The sequence below is a fragment of the Zeugodacus cucurbitae genome, chromosome 5, assembly GCF_028554725.1.
Source record: "Zeugodacus cucurbitae isolate PBARC_wt_2022May chromosome 5, idZeuCucr1.2, whole genome shotgun sequence".
Lineage (NCBI taxonomy): Eukaryota > Metazoa > Arthropoda > Insecta > Diptera > Tephritidae > Zeugodacus > Zeugodacus cucurbitae.
The window spans coordinates 55336865-55353083 of record NC_071670.1 but is presented as its reverse complement, the minus strand read 5'-3'; the positions used below and the strand labels follow the sequence as shown (position 1 = coordinate 55353083).

Genomic DNA, 16219 nt, shown 5'->3' with positions numbered 1-16219 from the left:
TTGCTTTATAAAGCAACGATTGTCCAAATAACTTATAAAGTAATATATGTACTAAGCATACCTAAGTGATAAAAATAATAAATATATATTTCCCGGAATTTATTTGATTAAAAGCAACAAAAAAAGCTAATTTCCAAGAATTGATACAACTTATTATTTTATTCGTGTTTGATACGCATTTCTATAAGCTTAATTAATAGCAAGTGTATGTTTTAATTAATTTACCGAAACCCAATCAAGCGTGTCTTCTCTCTCATATTACGCCAACACATTTGACACTGAATCACGCATGACGCATCAAAGCGCGCACAATGGGTCATAGGTCATCAAAACGCGGCAGTGACACAATATGCAATAGAATGCTCCTTACAAAATAGACCACCCACTTTCTTTCATGCCTAACGGTATATGCTACGCCAGGAGCTGATGACTCATTTGAAACTTTGCTGCATCTGTTGTGGCCACGTAGAAATAGAGGAAGCATGTCAAGTGAATGAATAACTGTTTTTTTCTCTGCCTGTGCGTGTCCACTATGTGGGTATATATGTCAAGGTTAAATTGTGTCGCTACTCCACAAATTACTCTTGTCTGTATGGGTATGTGTTTGTAATTGTTTGTTTATAAACTAGTTGACTCGTTGCGATATGTCACTTGTCAGTTGTGATTTGTTGAAGGTGCTCGGTTTTTATTTTTGCTTGAAATCATGGCACGTTTTAAATAAGCATACACAGATTTATACATTTGTATGTAGGTATGTATGTAGAGAGGCTCGTAGTCTATTTTTTTAGGTTAGATAATTAATGTTAATAGAGTTATTAACTGAATGGGGTGATCACGTGGTGAAAAAAACATTTAATAACGCTAATTTCAATTAGAACTGAGGTGAGATGACAAACTATATTGCTAGAGTTGCCAGCTATCTGATGCTTTTAGATCATTTTTAAGAGCCAAAAAAATATTTTTTAAAATTTTTATTGAAGAGCGTTGCCATCTAACTAATGTTTTACTAGCATTATTTCAAATTTTATTAATTGCATTAAAATATAAAAAATATTTTTAAAATTTTTTTATTTATGTAAGTGGGTTGCCACATAACTGATTTTTTATAAGGTTTAGAAAGCATTTTTTTATAAATTTCATTAACTGTCTTATGGATATACCAGATAGAGCGTAAAAATATACACTTTTTATTATTTTTTAAGTGGGTTGCCACCTTTTTAAAAACTAAAATATTGGTTCTTGAGCATATAGTGTTTATAAAAATAGACATTTTATGTATCTAACAAGGGCTAGGCGTATGAGTTGCAGTAATGACTATTTCATGTAGAGCTGCCACTATGAAAAAATATAAAATAATAAAAAAATTATTTATATTATAATAAAAAAAATATTTATATTTTTTTCTGTTTTTCGAGGTTAACAGCTAGCATTTTGATTTATTTTCTACAAAATTTAATTTGTGGAAATATTTTCATTTGCTGGTAGTGAAGGTGTGTACTCCGTTATATATAAATGTCTAGCTGTCACCATAAAAATGTTTATACCTTTAAGCTGTCAACGCTTTGCTGTCATTAAATTAAAATATGTGATCATTAAATATTTAGAAATATGTTGACAATTAAAAAAGAATTCACTGGAACGAATTTCAGCGGTTTTACTTTAAAGAGCTTAGGTAAAATTCAAAATCAATTGTTATTACTAAAATGAATAAAAATTAAATACATAATTGTATGAGAAATTGATTACAATTGCAAAAATACCAAGAAAATAATATTTTATCTAAAAATAAAAATATTTATTACAAATTTCAAATCGCTTCTTCCACATTTTTTTTTTTTTGAAAAATAATATAAAAGAGAAATCACTACAAAAACTGCATTTCAATATTTTCTTATTAACCATAAATCCCACAGCGAACCCTCTAATATGCACTTTCATTGCAAATAAGAAAATTTTCACATTCGTCACAGCTAATAAAGAGCCAATGACAAGCTAGCGTATCTACTTTAATCACTTTTGCGTGCACACCAACGCTAATGGAAGCTGTGCATGCAGAGACATACATTCAGATGTACATTCATACATATGTGTGTGTTTGTGGGTGAAACTGTTGCGTAAACGACTAGCCATATTTGCCGTAATGCAATTTGCAATTCGCTCGCTTATTCGCGCATAATACTCATACGCCCGCGCGCACCCATATGATTTATGAGCCCGAAAATTTCAATGATATTTGCATAAGCACATGTGCTCAAGTATATTATTGAATATACACATACATACTCTCTTATATGTAGTTATGCGCATGCATTGACTGTAACGGCGAATTAGGCAAAGAGAAATTGAGTAAAACGCATTAACTCATAGATCAGACAGTGGCTAAAAATAGCATGCGTTGTCATCAACATCGTTGTTAAGTTCATATTTATTCAAAACGTCAAATCGAATTGTTGCTTTATATATAATATGTGTATATATATATATATGCACATCTGTATGTATGTATTCCAAGTTGCCAATACATATGTACATATCAGATTTGCACATTTCTCATTTTTTTTTTGCATTTTTGTTGTTGTCTGGCAAAGCTGTTTTCTGGCGACAAATTAAATGCAAGTACGTCAGCAACAACAACAAAAACAACAAATACTTGAAAAGTGAACTCCATTAATTGCTCGGCGTACAGCCAATTCAGTTCAAGTTGTTGTTGAAAATAAAGTGTAACAATGAATTCCAACAACAACAATAACAAATAGCACCAACAACATATGCAATTTATTTACAATTAAATTTGTTTACTTGTATAGCAATCTAATAAATGCATATACACACATACATATGTACATATGCATGCAACATGTTAATTTCGCATTTATTAAGTCAAATCATGCAAATCGGTTGACATAATCATAATTGTAAACATATTCGTATATAATATGTATGTATGTATGTAGCAAGTATTATTCCCAAACGGTTAAGTTAAACGCTTACTGTTGTCAACACCATAAATAGCGTTTATGCCTTTGCTATTCCAGCCAGTGAGTGTTTCAACTCATTCATTTACTTACTCATTCATGCAGGCTTGGCCAAATACAGCCTGTAACTACATATATTTATTTGTTTGTGTGTCTGTTTATGCATTTCGATCATTACCATCAATTATGAGCAAACGTGCTTGCATACATAAACACTTGTCTGTCTGAATTGACTACTTTGCATACATACAAATTTAACTGTACATGTGAGTATGCGGTTACTTTTGCATGAAGTCATAATGAGCGCATACAGTACAAATTGAAACACGTTAGCGCTCGTGAGCTGGAAATGCTTTGAATTGCGATTTGATCTAAGCTAGATATCGGAAATTATATCATCAAAACTCACAAAAGTCGAAAACAACGGAAGAAGTTCAAAAACTGGTAGATGGATATAGAAAATTTCAAAATTATTGTCTTATAACGGTTTAATTTGGCCTTCAGTTAACAGTCCCAGATTGTACGAAAATTTTGCACCCGTAAAATGGAAATTTTTGTATTTGTCTGCAAAAGCTCTCTGAAGACAGACGGAAACTTTTCGAAATTCTGCGGTTAGTTTATTGTGATTGATCTCTTATCAGAGGATCTTATCAGCACTTATGTTGATAATTTCAATTATATCTTATGTTAAATCTTAAATCTTGAAGCGATAGAAACAACCTGATTCCCTCATAAATTTGTTAAAGCAACTAATATTCATAACAAAAAATTTAGCTGGATGACTGATGAACTGAATGACAGTCAAGCAGAAATAGAAAGTAATATTCCTCCTCACGATCTTACAAACCAGATGATACATTGAGATTCCAATAGCCCAGTCTGCCTATTACTTCAGAAATGAGTACATTTCTCAGAGCGAAATGTTCTCTAGAACCACATTTGGGAGAAGGACCTTGCGATCTCACATTTACTGGGCGATTATCTAGCTTTTGCTTAGATTATGTGAGAATCAGCTCCTCAGAAGTATAACAAGACTGTTTAAAGCCCATTGTATTTCATTAAAACCATTGCTAGCTCATCATCTTTGCCATTTTCAGTAGCTCGAAGCAGTCCCGAGTGAAATCTGGCAATCCCTAACCCACTTTGAGTGAACGATCATTGAACTCTAGGCCAAATATGTGGATTAAAGGCAAGGCAGAATTCCAAGGGAAGCCAAGTCGTTTTAGATGCAATTTTATTGTAGAAATTGTGAATATGGTAAGGTTGGTTGAAGTCTTCCATATTCTGATACTTCCTTAGTTTATTATCGCAATAACTTTCAGTATGATGATTTCTCATGAAACCAGCTCTAACCTTAGTTGAAAGATTTTAATATCAAACAATCTTTGATATATTACTTCGAAGTGAAATATTAAAAGGTAATATCTTCACTTTCAAAGGTTTGGAATCATAAAGTGAACTTAAATAACAGCATATTCTCAAATCCACTGTACAATTTGAGCTGAGCCATTGAAACAGTATCTAACAAATATATTCAATTCTCATTAATGATACAATATGGCATAAATAATAATATGTTAATACCAGCTATCCGAAAAAAAACCGTCAAACTATTCTGTCGCCAAACAATTTGTTATCGGTAATTTATTGCCATTGCGGGACTTTGACTGTTCCATTGATTTAACTGTGACGAAAACGGTGATATTTCATAATACTATTTATTATCTCGACTAATTATGCTGTGCCAAACAAGAATTTAAGTATCTAAATCGCCATAAACAGCGCTAGTTTGAATATTTATATTTGCTGAGTTGGACTCACTGAGGCAAAAATATGGACAAATATTGAAGGAAAATCACACAAAAATCACTTCTCTACTATAACAAAAAATCAACGTTCATAAACTACCCAAAATAGTGTTAATAGCAATATTAATAACGCTATCACGCTTATCTTGAAGACACACTTATTAATTTACAAATATTTGCAATATTAAATATTTACACGTCAGTGATGAGATCATGCCTGATAAACGCTTTATTATCCACTGTACGAAAATGCAAATAAATATTGGATATGAGAGGAGTAGAAAAACAAGTTTCATTCAAAAAACAAACGAACTCAACACCGATACTGGGTATTACTTCATACTACGTAGTCGCCACCACATGCATGGCACACAATTTCAAAAGAACAAAGTCTACACGTATTGGTGTGTACATAAATATGTCTGTGTGTGTATAAAAAGTTCATTAATTGATTAATAGTGGAACGTGGGGTCGAACCCAAATATTAGCGGCGATAAAATCGAACGGTGGCGCAAGTTCAGCATTTAAATACTTCCGTATTTATGTGTGTGATGCAAAAGGGTGGGAGAGTTGGAATTTTAAACCAATGACACAGATGTACAAATATTTCATATAGAAAATATAAAAACAACAACAAAAATAAACACAATAAATGCATATATAAAATATTTGTTAATGCTGTTTGGAATATTTCCTTCCACAATAGCCATAAATCCTTCGCTTGACATGCTAATGGCATTTTCCAATTAAATTAATAACAGTATTTTCGCGCTATTTGAAAGTGATTATTGGCAAAAAACATTTACAGATAAATATGAAACATGGAAATAAATCCCTGAAGGAATTTGTATAGGTTTTGATTGCGATAGAAGATGCCTCTTTTAAAAAACGCTCTGCTGAACTCGGAAAAAAAGAAGTCATAGTCGTATTCTTGCTTTACATGGATTGTGTTAGCTTAGCGTGTGTTCGTTTGCTACTCGCTTACAAAATAATATGGCTAATAGTAAGTTTATTCATATATAATCGACAAGAATTCATTATTAATACCAATAGACAAACTGTTAAGTGATGGAAGTGCCTATTTGGTTATAACAAACAAATATTTAAATTTCTTGAGATGGTACTAGTCTCTAAAGAAGTGAGATCTAATGAGGAAACTATAATGACGCTTGTAAGAACAGTTCAATGATTATATCACGTTATAGGTAGAATGTTTGACCGAGAAGTTCTGTGGTTTATGTTGAGAATCTTAAAATTTTTGGAATAAACATGTTTTAAAACAAATAAAGAATCGATTAACTCTCATAAATACTCAGGAATATACTATGAAAATTTAAATTTACAATAGAGTGCCGCCACTTTTAGAAAAAACCACCTGGATTCCATGGCTGGAATCAAACCGCTCGTTCATGAGGATAGACTGACGATATAAGAACTCCAACGAAGAGGTTCTGATTGTTTCAGTTCGTTTTGAGAATCTTTTTTCTCTTAAAACTTTTATGCGACATTAAATTCGATATGATTTCGTCATTAGAACCAATCAGTTATAAAATAAATATTCAACTGGGTACTAACTCAGTTATGAAATATAATCGTGAAAGCACACCCATACCCTATATATGTAGATATAAAAATATATTCAAGTAATATACGACTACATTGCTTGAGTATGTCACAAAAGCGCCAGTTCACGCTGTGATAATAATAACAACAACAACAATAATAACAATACATACCGAGCGGCAAGAAGGCAAGAAAGTTTATTATTTGAATTTATATTTAAACTAAAAATGCGATGACATCATCGTCGAACAAAGCCAGAAAAGAATATCAAAGCGAGAGAGCGTAAATATTTGAGAACGTGTAGGGTACATACAGTTAAGAATATATGAGTATATGAGTATATTTGTGTACTTACCTTTAGATTTTGTATAAACGAAAAACAGATGAAAACGCCACTGGCTATTGCGTAAAGTGTCGAAAGACAACAACAACACCAACAATAACTGAAAAATAAAAATAAGAAGAAAATAAAACATGAAATAAAAAATAACATAAAAGCAAAGCAAAAACAACAATAAAATTTTAATGCGTTTGAAGTTCAATACAACAAAGTACAATGAAATTTATAAAAAACGGTTGAAGATTAAAAGCGTAAAAAAAATCGGACAACCGCTATGCTATCTAAATAAGCTTTAATAAGAAGACAATAGCTCAAACATATGTTTGTATGTATGTAAGTCAATTGTTATAGTGCCCAGTAGTGTCCACACATCATGTGGGGCACCACTTAACACCGCTACCGGGGCTGCCAGCGCGGCTTTTGGCTGTTGACAGAATTGAGTGCTCTTCCGCCGCAGCTGTTTGAGTGAGTTTTTGGCGCCGCGCTTAATGAGCAAAAACCATTCGGGCTTTCTAGTGGGCCACGGAAATGTTTGGCTTCAGACTTTTGTTCCGCATGATTCGTTTTGGTGTGCGCGCTGACGAGTTTAGGCAAACATGACGACACCGCGTTGGCTGCTAGAGAGTCACCAACGCACAGCCAGACGCCCATGTGGAGTGAGTTGGTAACCAAGAATTATTGTAGAGCACCCACACAGATACGCGTTTGAAATTTAGGCACATATGTATATCTACACTCATACAAATATACATTCTGAGCACACTCTGATCAGCAATATTGTTTGTATGTATGAATATATGTGTATATAGTCTGTAGGTGTTTCAGGTGATTAGATGCGTGTGTTTGCTTATGTGGACCTGTGCTGTGTTATGTCAAAGTTGGAAATTTTGTTATCAAAGGCGTTAATTGTAGCTGTTGTTTGTTTATTTTTAGGTATTTATTTATTTCTGCTTAGGAATTCCAATTAATTCCAAATTACTGTAATTTTGTATGTTTCGAGTATGTATGTAGGTAAGTTGGAAAATTTGCGAAGAAAGCTAAAAATAATCAAAGCTTATAATTGTAGTTAATAAAAATATGAAAAAGAGTACTACGAAACAGGTTGGCTATTTATCGGGTTTCAATCTCGGAACATTGCCTATTTAGAGTAGGGAAGGATTAGCTGAAGAACTGCGATATGCAAATCAAACGAAAGGAAATATATGAGATTCTTACTCAAACTAGACAGTATGGCAAAAAACGATGGAAGAAATTTTCTTATGTTTAGGGAAGTAAGAGGAGCCTAGGTTCTATCTAAGGTATACGAATATTTATTAGGTTCTACTTTCTTCACATTTTTTTTGATGATCCAAAGGTTTGAAAAAACTTTGAAAGTCTTAAAGATGGGTTTTAGTCATTCACCATAGGTTTCTAAATAATATTTTATGGGCAAATATATTTTATTCATATATTATACAAAAATTAAAAAAAAAATCAAATATTAATTATATATTAATTATAAAATCTTAACTATGGGTTTTTTTTTATTCTAACCTTAAAAAAGTTCGCTTTCGTTGTTTATAGATCTGTTATCTGATAACTAGCAATGAAAATACTACACTAACGAGTCAACTTTAATGCCTAGTCTCAAATAAAAATGGCCTATAACATTGTTTATTGGATCTAACAATACATAAAGGTGTTCTGTAAAGTCTTCCATCTGACAAATGGCATTTCTCTCAAGCATCTGAAGAAATAATTTAGTAATATATTAGAGCGAAATTATAGGTAATGAATAAACAGACTTCTCTCAAAATTTGATTTCAGGCTTTACAATGTTAAAAAAAAAATTAATTTAATAAAAGCAAAATAAATAAAAATAATTTAAATCCATATCAAAGTTCTTTATAAACTAAAAACAAATAAAGTCAAAATGTCTAAAAAAAAAAAATTATTACTTTATTATAAATACGAAAGAAATTAAATCCATCTTTCCAATTACTTTTTCAATGCATTTAAACTACCGCCCTTTCCTTCGTGATTCCAATTTGGCACAGCTCTTTCTTTCTAACTTAATCATTTGCGGAGGCAGTGAATGTCTCAACATGAAGCGCACTCCTCCAGACAAAGTCATAGTCACTAAAAAGTGTCTACCAACGACTAGACGCGGCAATAATTCAGTAATCACAGAAAAAATAACAAATTAACTGCGCTGGCAAATCGAGCAAAAAAGTTACAAGAAGAAATATGTATGTAAATACTAGTACAAAGTAGAAAAGTCATGAAAGTATGTCAGTACCGTTACTCGCTACTTTCGCATAGAATCAACTGTATTCGGTATGAACCGTTATTGCTGTTTCTTTGCGATTATTTTGCACAACTGTTGCATCTTTGATTAGAAAGGAATGCTTGTCTACTCCTACGTCGACTTTCTGCTGGCTGGCAGACTGTCTTCTGACGGCTGGTTTATCGTGCTTTTTATTAAATTTACATTTTTTGTTCCGTTTTGTTGTAATTTATGTGTTGTATGTGTAGCAATGATATTTCAAATCACGAATCGTTTTTCTTACACATTTCTACTAAGAAAATGGCAGAGAGCGGAGAGAGTGCTATTATGAGGAAGAGGAAGCATGCTATTAACAACCGTTAGTGTGTATTTATATTTTTTTTTCATGAATATTTTTTTGCTAACAATACTTTTTTCAGCAGAAAGTATCTCAGCATATAATTGCTGTGACCCATTTTTTTTTTGAGTGCCCACGGTTGCTATGCGAACGCTCATGCTCAAGTCTGTCAGCTGTCATTTCAAATATGACATTTCTAGAGTGCTTAGCATATTTTTTACGTAAAATTTAATTGAATTATTTTTTAGTGCTCGTGCACAATCAAATGAAGCTGTATTAAAATTAGTTTGTGTTTCCTCTTCAAGTTATGAAATGTATTTCTCTCGGTGCCTTATGTGTTTACTTAATGTAGTATTTATGACGGAATGCGATGGCATACAAAACTTATGCAAATTAATTTTTAATTTCAATTATATTTAAGTAGTCAGTAGCTTGAGCTAAACACATCTGTTCATACTCTTCCTTTATGACTCAAACGCTCACGAGGCGTGACTAACAAATTTGTTTGAAAAAAAGCCATAAACGTGGCATATGCGATTATGTCGTAATAGGTATTAAAAAATTCAAAATTAGTATGCCACTTAAGTGTCTACAACAAGTGAATTTAATGACTGACTTTGCTATAAATACTAATAAAATTATACCGATAGAAAGAGACAAAGCTATTGTGTTGGAAACAGTAAAAAAATTATAAAAGCTTCGATGAGCAGGAAATGTGGCATATTTTGCTTTTCAAACTATTATTTTAACACAAAAAAATATTTTCTTAACTACAAACTATTTATTGCTCTACAAACTCTACATGTTGATCTAATATTCTAGCTCAAAATATGTGTTCCTTTGAGTCGTAAATAAAAAAGCTTTACACGTGTTTGGCATAATTGTAAGCTGAACTTCATTTATTTTGGTTTCTTTTCAACGTTTCTTTGCGCTTTATGAGCGCTCTAGTTCTAGTATGTAATTACCCACAGTTTTGGTAAATGATACTAAAAAGAACCTTAATGTGTTACTTTATTACATCAGCGTTGTAAAAGTCTACTGAAAACCAGTTGAACATTAATTATATGAAGTTTAGGACTCGATTTGTTTACTTTGTGCCATCACTGCCAAGTTTTTTCTACACGTGATTTGAACCAATTTTGTAATAATTGTTTGGCTATTAGAATATTAAATTGAGCTTACAAAAACTACCAGAAGGTGCCAAGATTACTTCTGACAAATTCATTAAGAAAAAACTTAAGGCTTAATTACAGGAGTTGTAATGTTTCATAGCAATTATACTGGCTTTATTTGAGTACAATTTGAGTAACGAAGCTAAGCCAGATGAGTGCTTTGAGGTAAATCTGAGGAAGTTGTTTGTTTTCATGAATTTTGAGCAATTGAAAGTGGATACAAAATATTTTCATAAAGAATAATAGGCGATTAGAGATTGTTGATAGTTGGCAACTCTGTTCTAACATCTGTATAAAGTAAATGCTAAATTATGTTTGAAGTAAAAACTCCAGAAATATTTTCTTGAAGGAAGGAAAGTTAAGTTAAGGGGATAGGGGTAGACAGAGACACGAAAAAAGAAATGAGAATTTTCAGTAATTTTTTTTTTTTTGCTATTAAATCATGTTATTTTACAAAAGTAATAATACGGCATTATTATACAATGTTTTGACTTAAAGTCACGAAAATTTGAAAAAAAATTATAATTTCAAAAGTTATAGCTGTCTGTGTTGACTCAGTTTCAAAAAAAGTTCCTTGCGGTGACAATCATAAATCCTAGGAGAATCATCTAAAATCAATCGGATAAAAAATTAGTTTTATAAATAGATAATCCTGGGGCTGAACCAAACTTTTTTTTTTCAAAATTAACAAAATGGCGTCCTCAGGAATTTTTTTCTACATTTCAACAGTTAATTGGTCTTAAAAAATCGAAAACCTGCGATCAGGTCTGAGTTTATTATGTATTCTAAAGGCTGTATGAATTTCATTAAAATCTACTGAGCGGTTATCGAGTTACAGTTGTCACCAGTTCAAAAAACATAGTTTTGAGATAAACGCATTTAAAGTTTCACACCAGCGTTTTGGGGTGCCCGAGCGATCTTTGTTATTTGTCGAATAACTCGAAAAGTTATTATCGGTCAACTTAAAATTTTAAGAGAATATTTTTGAAATATTACACTTAACAAAAATGCAAAAAAAAAAATTGATTTTTTTGAAAATCCTGACTACCCCTAACCCCTTAATTAGCATAAAACTCCATAAGTTGCCGCTATGCGTAAGCCTACATATTTATGATGTAATAGCTATATACCATACATACATACATATCTTTATTAGATATATATTTATTGGAAAAAAAAATATTGGTGATTTCGAATTCCTGAGCAATTTAATTCGAATATTACAGTTTTTACTGCCGAATGATATATTATATTTATAAATTAATATATTGATATTGAACATGTACATATATATATTTACTATATTCATACTATATTAGCTGCAATACAATGTATATATATTGACATACCAAATAACATTTACTTTCTCTCTTCCTCTCTGCTCTTTTACATGCTTACCAAAAAAATATAAAATAATGGAACAACAAAATTATATAAAATAAAATTTAAAAAATATTACTTCAAAATGCCGCTTATTAATGCTTTTTTCAAAACAAATTTTCAAAAAAAAAAATATTCAAAAACAGTTCTACTAAAAAGACAACAACAAAAACCAGCAGCAGCAGGTACATACCAGCTATATTTTGGCTATTTTCATAAAATATATGTTTCTTTCTTAAATTTTTATTTTAATTTGCTAAACGAAAAATCACAATTTGCATGCGCACTCTCCTCACAAAGTGTTCCAATTTCTGCGAATATTTTCAGCATGAAACACATTTCACATAAAAACAAAAAACATAATTCAATAATTCATTTTGACACTTAAAAATTGTGTATTTCAAATTCGAGCGCATTTGCATGTTGTTGTGTATTTTTACTAATCAGAACATTTCGATGCCAAAATGCGAAATGGATGTCAAGCACCTTTCGTATTATGCAAAAACACCACAAGCATTTTTGGGAGCATAGTATATACACTTTGAATACACACATATATGTATATACATATACAAAAAAAATATATATATGATATATATTATTGTATTTAACACACATCACTGTTTCTCAAGATCATGCAAGCGGCAATAATATTCGAAAAAATATTATTTAGTTTTCGCAATTATATTTTTCTACAACTCAAAAATTTTTTGTTAATGCTAAATTAGATTATTTTATTAATTTTTCTTTAATGCTCAATTGTTTTACATAAAATTAATTATAATTTCTAGAAAATTTTGCTTTCAATTTCCATTTGTTTCAAAGTACTGAAATTTCTTTTGTACAATAACAAAATGAAATTTTGGCATTAATAAGACGTCTAACAAAAATTTTGGCACATTTGCCAAATTCCATTTAGGCAAATTGTTTATTGTCTTTCGTGCAAGAAACAATTTAAAAGAGATCGAAATATGAAATAATACTATAGAGTAGAAGAACAAGCGGTTGAAACTGAAATATGTTTAAACATATTAAATTAAATATTACAATAATAAATAATTATATTTAGTAAAGCAAAACTAAAAAATCCAAAATTTAATGAGAAATAATAAAAAATTGCATTAAAAAAAATCATTTAAAAATAAATTAAAATGTATAAAATTAAATCTATATCAAAATATTATCATAAAATAAAAAAAAATAATAATAGATCTATTTGATTTTAAAAAATAAAAAATTAATACAATTTAAAGCAGTAAAATAATTAAATAAAAAAATATTAAATTAAAAAAATAAAAAAATATTAAATTAAAAAATAAAAATAATTCAATTGAATAGAGTAATAAAATTAAGCCTAAAATTATTACAATAAAAAACAATAACAATTTAGAAAAAATTGATTTCTACAATAACATTTACTAACAATTAAAGAAAAAAATAATTAAATATAATAAAACAAATAAATTTTAATTAATAAAAAATAAATCAAGTAATTTAAAAAAAAATTTCAAAAATAATGCAAATTAAAAGAAAACTAAAATATAAAGATTAAAATTAAACGAAAAAAAATTAATCAAAATATTAATTTGTTAAATGCATTAATTATTGAAAAGAGAAAATTATATTAATTGTTCTTAAAAAATTGGAAATATTATATTATGATTTCCTATTTTGCGAAAAATTTTATTTATTTTTATTAAATAAAAATCAATTATCAGAATACAAAAAAAAGTTGTAAAAATCACTTTTATGAAAACCATTTTGTTTTTAATCCATTGACCTTCTTCACAAAATATAATAAACTTTTTTTATGGATCCGTGCTCTAAATACTTATGTGTGTTCAATCAAAACATTTTAAATTTTTTACAATATTTTGCAAATATTTTATATTTACAACAAATTAATTGTCGTGCATCATTTATTGCATTCTAGAAACTATCACAAAGCATTAGTAAGCTCATACGATAATCATAAATACATGTGCACGTACATATGCGTCAGTATGTCAATGAATTTTTGAAAAGAAAATCACATTAATTTATGCTAAAAATAGTGAAGAGAAATATGTATGTTTACGTTTGACTGCAAGCAAACGAATGCTTGGCAACAGCTGCCATAGAAATGAGAACATTTGAAAAAACAATGAGGAGCAAGGGAAAAAAATTACAAAAAAAAATCGAAAATTAAATAATATTAAATACTATATGAGTTATTGCTGAAGCATTACATCTTTCCTGTCTGTCTACAAGGAACTGCGCTTAGAACATTTATGCATTAAAATAGTCTATTAAATATGCATACTAAAACTCTCATACACCCTCACTCGCACTTTCTCTCTCTCTCTCTTATTGCATTCGCTGTTTAATTGTGTGCATATTGACGCTTAGCGCCAATGCCATGGGGGTCCAACCCCTCCTACTACATACAGATTGAGGTGCTATTTTTGGCTGCTACATATATTCAGAATGTACTTAGTATACATCGCTTTTTTGTTGTTGCATGCAACAAATGTTGGGCAGCTGTGTCAATGTGAAATGTATACAACAGGCCACAATGAACTAAATATGTATCACATGCGCCACAATGCATCTCTCTTTACAAGCCATCGATGATCTAAGGTAAACAAATTGAAATGTCAATAAGGCGCCGTTACGCGGACTCGGATGTGTAACAGTTGCATACGTGTTTTCGTATGCTAGCTCCCATGCCGTCCACTTTGTACTTGATGCATACCCTATGAGAAAATTATTTTAAATATTTTAAATATTCTCAAAATTTTTACCAAACAAAAATAGAATCTATGTAGAAGTTCCGAAATTATTTCAATTAAATTAAGTTTTATTTTTCAAGAGTTTTTAATTCGACTATTGCAAGAAATAAGCTTAATCTGCATAGCTTAGATTTCAATAAAATAATTTCTTTGCTATTTAAGTCGATTTTGTAAAATATTCCATATCTTCAAAGTAAAATTTTAAACTTGAGAAACATTCTAGTGTCATAGACCACTCAACCTTGCTTAGCACCTTATTAATTATAAAAAAAAATTTTAATTACACCTCTCATATCTCGAAATTGTTTTTACTTGGCTTTTTTAGAAACGTTTTTAACTCACTTTGTTGATTTTTGACCATATTGGAAGGTTCTGGGCTGAATTAAAGCGATAAAAAAATTAAAATTATTTCTAAAAATAAATTTAAGACTTCCTTAAAAGAATCTTCTATTTTTATTTTGGAAAAAAATATTGAAAATTTATATTTTAGAATAAAATTTATATTTAAAATTCTAAAATTCTTCGAAATACGTTATAAATGTTTATTAGTGAAATTTTTTTATTTAATTCATATCAACTTCAGCTAGTTGGTTTCACTTTTCCTAAAGGGCAGCTTCACTCCCCCTTTGCTTGACTGTTGACAGTTGTTTGTTGTACTAAACAACAGCACTTCTTCGCTCTCAACGATGCTGTTAATGTTTGGGGAACATGTGTTTTTCATCAATATGCGGCAATGGCTCATTGAACCACAACGCGACGTGTTAATGTCACTACCATAGTGTTCTAACGATGCATCTCCATACATACATATGTAAATGCATACAAACACACACACAAACAATAGATACATGTGTAGCGCAAATGGCGTTTTATTGCACGTGCTGCCGGAAACGGAAGTGCACACAGTCGACAGTCAACAAGTCGAACTCATTTAGGTGGTGTTTTCTTTATTGATTTCTGTTTTAGTTTACAACGGCAAATGAAGCAGCAACTGCAAATGAAGCAGCAAATTTCTAAAGCTATAAATGTTTAGGAACTCTACGGATTTGATGTCAGTATTAAATAGTAAACGAAGTGAAGCAGAGCGCTTGAACGAGTTTTAGGAAAAACCTAGATTGTTTGAAGTTGAAATTTAGTTTTTATATTAAAATTTTATTAAATAGTTTAAAAGACACAGAAATTTTGTATAAAACCATTGTGATTAACCATGCATTCCTACACGCGCACCTACGAAACACACACACGCACGCACACCACTAGGTACATAATGTGTATGAAAATAGTGAAATAAAAAAAATAAAATTTTGGAAAATTATGAAAATAGTGAAATTAAAAAAAATTTATTTTGAAAATTTGAAATGAAATATTTTGAAATTTTTTTAATTAAAAATGTTGACATAAAAATATTTAAAAACATTTAAAATTATTAAAAAAAAATATAAATGTATTATATATGTTGTAGTGCATGTGATCATACTTATTTTGCACTTTCCACCAATCCCTTTTAATATTTAATTAATATATATTAATAATTTATTTTATTTTCGCAACTAAAAGCACATTCCGTTCACACCCCCTTATCGCCCTCTACGTTAACAGAAATTGTG

The 16219-nt window shown here is 30.1% G+C and overlaps 1 protein-coding gene across 2 annotated transcripts in view; it reads left to right on the top strand.

Annotated features, from left to right (window-relative positions):
- The window catches only part of LOC105209028 (heat shock protein beta-1), a 29846-nt gene that overhangs the window by 7432 nt on the left and 6195 nt on the right, over positions 1-16219 (top strand). Inside the window, exon 2 of one of the 2 annotated variants that reach the window (XM_054230611.1) lies at positions 11988-12026. The exons of the other annotated variant lie outside the window; for it this stretch is intronic. Within the exon in view, the coding sequence (XP_054086586.1) occupies positions 11988-12026 (39 nt within the window). The remainder of the gene's footprint in view (positions 1-11987; positions 12027-16219) is intronic. 2 annotated transcript variants of the gene reach the window in all.